We start from the raw sequence: 11,677 nt of genomic DNA, 5'->3' as shown, positions 1-11,677 counted from the left end.
TAAGGATTTTCTGGTTCCCACCTCTCCAAAATAAGAGCATTACTTCAGTCTAGTTTTCCAGGTCCAGCAAGTGTCGTCGTAGCGAATGCATGTCTGCATTCGGCCGTCACCGCTGCCAACAACAACGACTAGGCCTGCTACCTGTCTACCGTACACAATGCAAACGCGCCCCGTTGGACGGCGCGCTCGATTCGCCTCGGATTACTGCCCGCCAATCCTCGTCAGCCGGGAGTATAAAAGACCGTCGTCACGCTCATTCGAGGTCTTCTCTAATTCCTTTTACTTGTGTCATTTATCGCCCTTTTCCCCTCTTTACATGTCCCATTAACTCGGTGTTTTCTCTATTTATTAGTTTATCTTTAATAAACCGTAATAACCTCGAAAACTTCCACTCTTACTCCACATACATTTCCGTCGACTTTGAAACTGCTCCAACCTGAAAACTCTGCTTGAAAAAAGCTCCAATTTAACCCTCAAGTGATATCGCAAAACATTTGTTTTTTCAAAGAACACCACTGGTTGCAGAAGGGGGTAATTGAGAAACATGTGGAGCGGGCCGGAGCCAGAAGAAGGATTGATGAGGTTTTATGGAAAATGAGGAATCAGGATACACAAGATAAATGGAAATGAAATCATTTTTTAGTAAATGTATGATTAATATTCTAAAAAAAACCACAGTTCTAACAGTTAAAATAGGGGAATCCTACACAAAACTTGGAAGATAATTACAATTTGTACATAAATAACAAAAATGGAAAAACGGGGAAAAATCGTGGTCTGATTTGTTGAAACATGTACATAAATTTTCAATTTTAATTGTTTCTAAAGAAGTGATTAAAAATATTTGGAGCTTTTCAGAGATTAAAATTTTTGTTTTCCTGTTTTAAAAAAATTTCAGTTATTCTAAGATTATTGAATTTTTGAAACTTAAAGAAGGAGTATCGTCAATGGGGAAATTGTTTTAAAATGCAGTATTTGTACTCAAACTTCTAATTATTGCAAAAGAAAAACGGAAAAAATCCGTTAACATTCAGCATTCAGCCGTTGAAATCGACGAAAGTGGCTGAATTTGAATTTCGCGCGCAAATGAATCCTAGGCCACCACACGATTCCTAGGCCATATTCGTTCAACAACATAACATATTGATTTAAATGCTATTTTTCAAACTTTAATTCGTTTTTCTTTCTCAAAAAGTTTGAGAAAACTGGGAAGAAGAAATTGCATAAAATACTTTTTAAAAACACAACGCAGAACAGAATTTAAATTCGAGCAATCCTCGTGGCCTAAGATTTCGCTAGTTAAATTTTAAAGATTTTTTTCGTCGATTTTTCTGACTAAAAATGCTCAATGTTAACGGGTTTTCCCCGTTTTTCTTTTGTTATATTCGTAAGTTTGAGCACGAATACTACATTATAAAACAATTTCCCTATTCAGGATACTCCTTCTTTAAACATTTTTACTGAAATTTTCAGATATTTTCTTAAAAGAAACTTTCAAGTCTAGGATTTTTGAATGAGAATTGGGACATTTTCAAAAATGACATTATCCATGCAACTCCTAAAAACCCCAATTATCTTCCTGGAAACCAAACTTCGAATCGAATCCAATACTTGGGCCCGTGGGTACAGAACATCAGAGCACCGTTTTCAAGATACACGTTGCTAGTCGTTGGATGCATTCTTTTAAGATCATCAAATATTGATTCCACCAGTGTTTCTTCCATTGTATCGAATATTAAACTACGATTGATTCCTGGCACATTTTCAGCAGGTTCGTAGTTCTGGAAAAATTAAAAAAATCATGAATATTTTTGAAATAGTTTGTAAAAGTTTCCGATAAAAGTTCAAAGTATTTTTTATTTTTTGTGGTGTTAAATACTACTCATATGGTGTCAAAATGGCCGAATAACATAATAAAACTTTTCAGATTTTTTAAAATGTTTTATTTACTGTCAAAAAGTGACAATTACTCAGTTATTGCCACTCATCATTTTGGACGTCGACCAAACATATATTTTTCCCTGCATTTTTATACTTTAATTATGTTTCGGTTATTTGTATCTGGCAAATTTATTTGTCGACAAATTCGGCAAATCGGCAAACCGGCAATTTGCCGATTTGCCGGAAATTTCCAAATCCGGCAATGTGCCGGAAATTTTAATTTACGGCAAATTGCCGATTTGCCGGAAAGTTCAATTCCGGTGATGCGTTTAATTTTGCCATTTGAAACTGAAATTCCAAAAAATAAGTGCAAAACCACAATTTGCCGAAAATTTTCGGCAAATTACCGATTTGCCGGAAAGTTCAATTCTGGCAATTTGCCGATTTGCCGATTTGCCGGAACAAATCGTTTGCCGCCCACCCCTGATTTGTATTAAGCATTGATACATGCGACATTGATCTGGATTTCCTCAAAAGCTCATATTTTTCAAAATTTTTATCAATTTGCCAAAACTTTACCGGAAATTATGAAAACTCTGAAAATTTTTAGATTTTGGATCATTATAAGTGTATTTTTTTTAAAGTCCCAACTGGTGCTGGTTCACCTAAAATAGTTTCCAAACACTTTGAACATTTTCCAGAAAACGTGAAAATTTTCAGAAAAATTAATGAGCTGTTTACGGAAGAATCGCATGAACCTGTGATCTAGAATTCCTGGAGTTGTCTTAAGTAAAGACACCTAGGCCACGCAAACATCACCGGTGGAGGTTTTTTTTTAAATACATCTAAATGTCTAAACGATGTCGTTTTAATTAATGGCCTAAGTTTCTATGAACACAAAAATATAGGCCAACTCAATTTAGTCGGTGGCTTAACACTTCAAAAAACATAAGCCACTCTATATTTAATAGACCACAAATCTTCAGAGATAGCGTAGATTCCTAAAACTCAACACCTCAGCCACAGAGATTTCTTCGAAGACTCAGATTTCCAAAAACCAAAAGCTGTTCATAAAATATTTTCAGATGGTCTTGACCACAGTGGCCTAGATTTCCCTTGTCGGGTCTATTCCTCAAAACTTAGAATCCCCGCATACCTCGAAAAATTGTACAATTGCTGCTCTGTTAACAACAAGGGCTTCTCCCGGATGCGGTGCTTTGACGAGAATATTGAGATTCGGCAATCCCGTTTTCAGAACCTCACTGATAAATCTCGAAGTGAGCTCGGTGCTGGAGTTCAAGCTGGAACATATATCCATTTAGAATGGCTTTTTTGATGGCCTAAGTGTTTTTTTAAACTAGGCAACCACCCATCATAATTCATTACCTGAGACTTAGCGTATCCTTCCCATTTTCTTGCAACTTCAGTCGATTCAAAACGTCGAGCAAATGTCTTTCAGATAAATTATTGACATGTAAGCTGAACATTTAAATATTTTCTGAGCAAAAAGTTGTTTTCCTTACCTTAACACTTGGAGCTTAGGACTATTGTTAATAAGATTGAAAGCGGTCTTTATGTATTTGTCGGTCACACTTTCCGATGATGAGATTTCAATCTAAAAAACATGTTGTTTAAAATTGAATTCTAGGTTGCGATGTTTTACTCGGTGGCGTAGAATTTTCAGAACAACTTTAATTAGAAAATTTATTTCTTCTGCTTCAGTTTTTCTGGTTACTGTAAATTTCTCGGTTTTTTTAAAAATTGATTTCACTATTAATTTGTTCTCAATTTTTCGAGAAAAAAAAATTAAACTTACTGAAGCCATTTTTTTACAAAATGATTCGGCAACCGGAATTAGCGATTTTTCGAGAACTTCTTGACTGGAATCGATAATTCGAAAAATTTGCGGAACCATCCATCTCGTCTGTCTAAATCCTTTTATTGTTACCTGGAAGAAATTGAAAAATTAAAAGTTTGGTATTAATATGATACAATGTTAACTGAAACTTTAAAAATAAATAATCAATAACTTACATGTCCTTCTGTCGTAAATCCGTCCGGCTTAGAAATTTCGTTCCCGTCGATTTTAATAAGCTTTACTGGCCATTTGCTGAAAATACTATTTTAAACATTTTTATTTTTGAAAAAGCTATACATTCCTAATAGTCTAAAGTTTTCTTTTATAAGAAACATTTTTCAAAAAGTCGATATTTGAGAATGTTTGAAAATTATTAATTTTGGAAAACCTGGTCTACTTGTACTTCAGAAAAAATAGTTGAGTTTTACATCTATGATTATTAATCTATTTTCAAAAATTCAAATATTGAAAAAAAAACTAACTTTGTTTTATTGGGATCCATTTTATCACTGATATTCCGTAACACTTCATTTTTTGATCGAATTTCCCATAATTTCTTAATTGAAAATTGGCTGAGCACTGATTCTATTGAGAATACAGTCATTGGTTTGGATTTTGAATCCATTTTTAGTTCTGAAAATAAACCCGAGATTTTTTTTCTAAAACGGAAAATTAAAATAAGATAAATCCAAAATTAATTTAGAAGTAGCAGAGTAAAATTTCAAATTAAAAAAATTAATTTCAGCAGTACAATTTAGAAATTTAGGATATTCAAAAAAAAGTTTAAAAATTGAAAGTGGTTTTAAGATGTTTTGAAAACTATTTTGCATATTTAAAAAAATCTAATAAAATCAGTAGACTTGAATGTAAAAATGTATTAATTTGTAATTTTTTTAAAAGATAAAAAAATTGTTTTTTCGCGTCTCTAAAAATCGAATTTCTCATAGTTATTCAGAAAACTTCTAGTTTTTTTCGATTTTAAGTCATCGGACAAAAAGGGCCAACATTACCACTAAAACTGTAGAAATAAAAATATTCAAAAAAAATTTTTTTCAATCGAATACATTTCGTTTTTCTCTCAATTCCGATGCTTTAGTGAAAGCATGTATAGAGCAAGAGAACAGGAGATCGTAGACAGTTAGACGGTTGGAAAGAGTGGCACCAATGTGAAGAGACGCTAGACGAAAAATGAAAAATAATGCATGTGTTGTTGTCTCAAAGATAATGTTGCAATGGTAAACGCAGGCGAAAGAAAATGCAAAAGAAACAAATAAAACATGTGATCTTTGAAACATGGTTTAAGAAAAATTAGACTCGAAGTTGTCTGAAAACACCGAATTTCATAATGAAACTTGTTGAAAACTTTTCAAAAAAATTTGACGACTCAAAAAATTACCTAAAATTAGTTAAAATTTGAAATTTGACAGACTTGTCAATGTAGCAGCTATAGGAAACTAACTTTTTTAAAGTCACTGTCTTATTGATTTAAGTACATTTGAGGTTACCAATATTTACAAAGTCTGTGTTTCAGACAAAATGACACCAAAAAATGCGGAAACTACAGAAATCGGGCCTCCAATATGAACATTTTTGAATGAAATTTTTTTTTTTTTCGCAAAAAGGGTAGAATTCACCGGGAATCCAACAAAAAATGGCATTTTCAACATGGTGCATCGGGCAAAGTTTCCTGCAGAAAGCCACAAGGCCTATGGCTAAGCCTAAGCATATGCCTAAGCCTGAGCCTAAGCATACGCCTAATCCCAAGTCTAAGCCTAAGCCTAGGTCTAAGCCTATGCCTCAGCATCTGCCTAAGTCTTAGCCTAAGCCTAATCCTAAGCCTAGGCCTAGGCCGAAGCAATAGCCCAAGCCTGAGCCTAAGTCTATGCCTAGGCCTATGCCTAAGCCTATGCTTAAGCCTAGGCCTATGACTAAACCTAAGCCTAAGCCTAAATAGCCAATTTATCGCCAATTTTTAACTTTTCAGACGAAAATCGAGATTTTTACAGTTACAGAGAAAATCTTCCAATTTCTAGATTTTATTGTTTTTGGAAGTTAATAAATCGATTTTCAGCAGATAGTCTAATTTTCTTGGCGCTTTTTAATGGCCAAAGGTACCGTACTCTGTGTAAAGGCGCATAACCACGTAGTATCAGCATGTCCCATCACGGTTTGATCTACAAAAAATGCGGGATTTTTTTGCCCAAAAATATGTGACGTCAGCACGTTCCTAACCATACGAAATCAGTTGAGAACTCTGCGTCTCAATTCCTGCATTTTGATTTTTTTTTTCCATTTCTTTACCGATTCACGTGGTGTCAAAGTGCCTTCTTTCGGCATGATCTACATAGATCTACAAAAAATGCGGGAGAAGAGACGCAGAGTTCTCAACTGATTTCGCATGGTTAACAACGTGATGACGTCACATTTTTTTTGGCAAAAAATTCCCGCATTTTTTGTAGATCAAACCGTAATGGGACAGCCTGGCACCACTTGAACCCAGCTTTTTTCGATTTTTTTTTGAATTTTAATTATTTAATAGGGGAAAGTCAAAAAAATCGATTTCATATTGTTTCCGCAAGTCGAAATTTGATTTATGTGTATCTGCCCCAAACTTGTCGCTCATTTCCATGGTGATTCTCGCGCCAGCTTCACACTTTTTCAGATTTTCCATTGAAAATGTCATCCGTCACTTGTTTTTCCAACCCATTTCGCTCCTCTCCATAGTCGTTACTTTTTACTTTATATAGCCTCTCTCTCTCAACTTGACAGCGCACACGCTACTCCACAAACATGACATATTTAGTTTCTGCTCCAGCTCTTTTTTCTCCTCCGTTTTCCCCCCGTCCCGGGTGTTATCGATTTTTCGCCGCGCCGCCCTCTTTTTTTTGGGGAAGGCCATTTTTAATACTATTTTCCATCTTTTTTCCGTCTTCCTTCTTCCAAAAACGTTAAAAGAAAGGAAAAAAAAACGAATATTTCTTCCTCTTTTTCTTCCAAGAAAGGCTCGAACCCTGCTGTTAATCGAGAAGAGAGTATACGAAGTCACCGAGAGGAATGCTTGCGCATTTCGCGTGCCTAGTGAGTCGGCAAGTGAGACAGAAACACAGAAAGCATTCGATTTTCTCCTCGTTGCTGCGCTTATTGCTTCATCTATTTCGTCTGTCTTTTTTTTTTCTTTTTTCCGCTTTGTTTTTATGTTTTTTGCGGGTGTATGGACCTTAACACGTCATTTTTTGCAGTTTTTGCACTGAAAATTGGTCGGAAAATCGTTAAAACCTTCTGAAAACTCATTTTAAATTCAATAAAATTAAATATTCATCACACTTTTGTAGATCGTCGCGAGACCCGAGCCAATTCAAAGACCATGCACCTTTAAAAACCATTTCAAGATTTTTCGTGTATTATGCTCGCTTTTCTCTCGGAATTCCAATCGGAAATTAAAAATAATCTTAATTTTCACTTCGAAATCAAGTTTTCAATATTAAATCGTTAGAATTTCATTTAAAACCACCTAGAAATAGCTTAAATTTGTTTAAAAGTTTAAAAACTTGAAAATTAATTACAATTTCTGTAGATCGCTGCGAGACCCGAGTCTCTTCAAACTATATGCGCCTTCGATTACTGCCCTTCTCAAATTCGTTTTTTTCGCTTTTCCCACGGAAAATTGAGTGATTTTTCCATTTTTCCCTCAAGAAATTTCAAAATGAGAAAAATTTCGCAACACCTCTCTCTCTCTCTCTATTCATGATGACTAATAATTCTACGATTTCGCATTGTTTGGGAGAATTTTGTATTTTTCATGAGAGACGCCGTTAAAATTTCCAATTCCGATTTAATATTGTCATTTTCTATTTAAAAACGTTAGAAAATATATTAAATATTGGTAAAATCAACTTAATTTTACTAAAAAACTTTAAAAAATTCAAAAATTTATCAAACTTTTGTAGTTCGCTGCGAGACCCATCGGCAATTGGAACTCCGTGCGCCTTTAACTTTTCGATCAATTTTTTATTTTTAAATCCAAAAATTTTCAATTTCCCGCTAAAAATCGTTAAAATCTTTGTGAATTTCCTTCAAATTACGAAATTTCGCAATAATTTTCTTCTTTTTCTCGAATACCTTCCAAAATGCAAAAATAAAATCGATTTTCGCATGCTCTCCACCCATTAATCTTCCGTAAAGCTGTTTCCATGGCAACTAGCATAAAAAATTTAGTTTTCAGGTGGTTTCCTCCTCATTCGACACTCGCAAGAATGATTATCAAGGAGTAGTAAGTGATTTTTTTATTTTTAACGAAAATTTTGATTTTTCCTGGAAAAAATCGGTTTTTTTCCAGATTTTCCAACAAAAAAAAATCGGATTTCTCCATTCTTTTCCCAAAAAAATCGGATTTTTTCAAGATTTTTCCCGGAAGAATCGGATTTTTTCCAGATTTTTTCAAAAAAATCGTATTTTTCCAGATTTTTCCATTAAAATCGGATTTGTTCCAGATTTTTCCATTAAAATCGGATTTGTTCCAGATTTTTCCATTAAAATCGGATTTGTTCCAGATTTTTTCCATTCTTTTCCCAAAACAATCGGATTTTTTCCAGATTTTTTCAAAAAAAAAATCGTATTTTTCCAGATTTTCCCAAAAAAATTGGATTTTTTCCAGATTTTCAAAAAAAAAAATTTTTTTTCAGCCGAGTTGTGCTTCCAATGTCCGTCGAAGAGTACCAAGTAGGCCAGCTCTGGTCTGTGGCCGAGGCCTCAAAAGCCGAAACGGGTGGCGGTGAAGGTGTGGAAGTGCTCAAAAATGAGCCATTTGACAATGTTCCACTGCTCAATGGACAATTCACGAAAGGACAATATACTCATAAGATTTATCATCTTCAATCGTAGGATTTTCTTCTTTAATTCTGCGAAAAAAATTGGAAAAAAAATCAATTTTTTCAGGAAAGTCCCGGCAATTTTGCGAAAAATCGCGCCAAAAGGTTCTCTGGCTATCCACGAAGAAGCATGGAATGCCTATCCGTACTGTAAGACGGTTGTCACGAATCCAGACTATATGAAAGAGAATTTCTATGTGAAAATTGAGACAATCCACTTGCCGGACAACGGAACGACCGAAAATGCGCACGGTTTGAAGGGCGATGAGCTGGCGAAACGAGAAGTTGTCAATATTAATATTGCAAATGATCACGAGTATTTGAATTCCGGAGATTTGCATCCAGACTCCACTCCATCCAAATTTCAGAGCACAAAAACCGGGCGGTACGGGAAAAACCTTGAGATTTTTCAGTTTTTAAATTAAAAAAATCTGAAATTTCAGCGGTCCTTTATCTGGAAATTGGAAGGATAGTGTACAGCCTGTAATGTGTGCCTACAAGCTTGTTACAGTCTATTTCAAGTGGTTTGGATTCCAGAAAATTGTCGAAAACTACGCGCATACGGTGAGATTACGAGAGGATTTCGTGGATCGACAAAATGGGCGAAAATGCTCAAAAAACGAGCTTTTTTTTGTTTGAAATTTGTAGAATAACCCTATGTCGATTTACGCAGATCGTGTACTCCCCGAGGAGAAGAATTTCAAAGTTTAAAACTGAAATTTTCGATTTTCGTGGTTTTTTCATACTCAAATTGACAATTTATAGGGTTCTTAGGTGAAAATCAACAATTTTCACTTAAAATCTGATAAATGTAAATAAAATTAAATAAATAAAATCTGATAAATAAAGTTTTCACCTAAAAACCTAACAAACTGCCAATTTGAATGTGAAAAAACCGCGAAAATTGCCAAAAAGTCAAAAGGAAAACCTAGAAAACCTCTAATTTAAGTGGAAGAGGTTTTACACAGCCATTCTTCAATTTTCGAGCAAAATTTCGAACAATTCCGGAAAAAAACTGAAAACCGAGCTGAAAAAATGGAAAAATTTCGCATAAATGCTCGTGGAAATTTTCAAAAAAGTGGATTTTTACCCGATAAATTAATAAATTTATTTAAAAAATCTCAAAAATTAGCTTGAAATTGGAGAAATTTTCTTTAAAAAACCGCAAAAAAAAAGAAGTTTTCGAAAAATTGCATACGAAAAATGTAGAAATCGAGCTGAAAAATGCACAATTTTCGTAAAAATTTTTTTCCATCTTTTTCGCTGAAAATTTTTATAAATGAAAAATAAAAAAAATAAACCAAAACATTGCTTAATTTAATAAAAATTTCAAAAAGTGCGAAAAAATTGAATTTTAATTTTAAAAAAAGCTGGAAAACTGCGCAATTTTGTATAAAATCCTATAAAGTAAAATTTTCGAAAATGTTTTTTTTTGTTAACCCAGTAATCTACCTGAAAAATGGACATTTTTGTTGAGATTCACGTGAAAATGTTCAAAAATCAGATTTATTTCAGATTTTTCCAAAAAAAAAAATAATTTTTCCATTATTTTCCTTTAAAAAAACGGTTTTTTCGCCAAAAAATCTCGGATTTTTCCATTACTTTCCCAGAAAAATAGGTTTTTTTTTCTAGAAAATTCAGCTTTTTTCCATTTTTTCTCCAAAAAAATCCCAAATTTTTCAGCAATACCCTCGCCTGTTCTCGAAATTCCATCGGGAAGTATTCTGCTGGATCGATAAATGGCACGGCCTTACAATGGTCGATATTCGAGAAATCGAGGCAAAAGCCCAGAAAGAGCTCGAAGAGCAAAGGAAGAGTGGACAAGTTCGTGGAATGAATGGATAAATGGACCACCGGGCCGTGTTTGGGCTCAAATTCTAGTCTTTTTCCGATTTTTTTCATCGCTCTTATTTCTCTAATTCTCTCTCTCTCTCTCTCTCTCTCTCTCGCTTCCTCCCACCCATCCACCTGCCCCATGATGAACTGTGTGATTATTTGAGTAGTGTGAATTTTGGGAATTTTGCTTAAAAATTTCTAAAATTATGTTAAATTTGAAAAAAAAAGAAAAATCACGAAAAATCAAAAACTCTACTTAAAAACCGCTTTTTTTGAATTTCCCGCCAAAATGAGACTTTCGACCAATCAGCGATTCGCTCCACCCACTTTCGGACCAATCATTGGTCCAAAACTGGGCGTAGCGAAGCGCTGATTGGTCGCTGTTTTTTTTGAATTTTTTTATAGCAAAACATTCGGAAATTAAAAAAAAATGGCGAAAAATATAACTTTAAACTCGTAATTTTTGAATTCCCGCCTTCGAACTCCGCCCACCTGTTCTGATTGGTTGAATGATGGGCGGAGCGAATCGCTGATTGGTCGCAGAAAATCTCGTTTTTTTTGGTGATTTTTTGAAAATTTTCAAAGCAAATATTCCGAAATTTTGAAAAAATGCGAAAAATTTATAATTCCCGCCAAAATGTGAACTCCCCGACCAATCAGCGTCTTCGAACTCCGCCCACGCGTTCTGATTGGTTGAATGATGGGCGGAGCGAATCGCTGATTGGTTGACGTATTTTTCACTTTTTTTAAAAAATTTTTTGCCTATTTTTCGATTATTTTAAAGCAAAAGTCCCCATTTTTTCACACTGCTCCCCTTTTAAAAACTATTTTTTTTTTCTTATTTTTTTCGTCCCGGCGCCATTTTTTCACTCACTTTATCCACACACACCAGCTCCCACTCACTAGAATACATAGCTCTTTTTTGTCCTTAAAATCGACACCAGTGTGAAATCAACAACAAAAGTTGCTCACTATTTATTATATAGCTTCTGAAATGAAATGCAAAAAAAATCTCATATCACCCCGCACCCCCAGCTCTTTATTATAGAAAATGATAATTTATACAGTTTTTTTTTGTTTTTTGTGACCCCCCCCCCCCTCTTTTTTAGTAACAAAAAATCTTAAAATCAAAAATTCCAGAGAAGAATAAACGCATGTCTCATTTTATTTTTTGAAAAATTTTAATTTTGAGAAAAAACCAAAAAATCCGGTTTAGGAACCTAAATATTTCGAA

General features: G+C 34.2%; 2 protein-coding genes across 2 annotated transcripts; one reads left to right on the top strand and one right to left on the bottom strand.

The window, feature by feature from the left end:
• Positions 1–570: 570 nt before the first annotated feature.
• Positions 571–4,385, bottom strand: Y71H2B.8 (FTH domain-containing protein). The gene is made up of 7 exons (NM_001381781.3): positions 4,222–4,385; positions 3,916–3,991; positions 3,698–3,829; positions 3,405–3,496; positions 3,268–3,360; positions 3,038–3,182; positions 571–1,781 (listed from the first exon to the last, which is right to left on the bottom strand). Exons 1-7 carry the CDS (start codon positions 4,362–4,364, stop codon positions 1,572–1,574), a joined length of 891 nt encoding a protein of 296 aa, NP_001367937.1. The 5' UTR covers positions 4,365–4,385; the 3' UTR covers positions 571–1,571.
• Positions 4,386–7,992: 3,607 nt separating this feature from the next.
• On the top strand, positions 7,993–11,520 carry Y54F10AR.1 (Phosphatidylinositol transfer protein N-terminal domain-containing protein; the record flags this gene model as incomplete). Its single annotated transcript, NM_065181.6, has 5 exons — positions 7,993–8,009; positions 8,422–8,616; positions 8,675–8,992; positions 9,051–9,171; positions 10,291–11,520. The coding sequence occupies 5 exons, from the start codon at positions 7,993–7,995 to the stop codon at positions 10,450–10,452; spliced, it is 813 nt and encodes a 270-aa protein (NP_497582.3). The 3' UTR covers positions 10,453–11,520.
• Between the last annotated feature and the right edge of the window lie 157 nt (positions 11,521–11,677).

This window comes from Caenorhabditis elegans, chromosome III, assembly GCF_000002985.6.
Source record: "Caenorhabditis elegans chromosome III".
In the NCBI taxonomy this organism is placed as follows: domain Eukaryota; kingdom Metazoa; phylum Nematoda; class Chromadorea; order Rhabditida; family Rhabditidae; genus Caenorhabditis; species Caenorhabditis elegans.
This window is presented reverse-complemented; position numbering and strand designations above follow the sequence as displayed.

What these genes read in the sequence shown, in the direction of transcription:
- Y71H2B.8 (NM_001381781.3), bottom strand. Translation starts at nt 4,364, where the DNA reads ATGGATTCAAAATCCAAACCAATGACTGTATTCTCAATAGAATCAGTG. An exon ending in GATTTACGACAGAAGGACAT is followed by an intron (nt 3,830 to 3,915) that starts GTAAGTTATTGA and finishes AATTTCTTCCAG; the next exon opens with GTAACAATAAAAGGATTTAG. An exon ending in CCTAAGCTCCAAGTGTTAAG is followed by an intron (nt 3,361 to 3,404) that starts GTAAGGAAAACA and finishes TTAAATGTTCAG; the next exon opens with CTTACATGTCAATAATTTAT.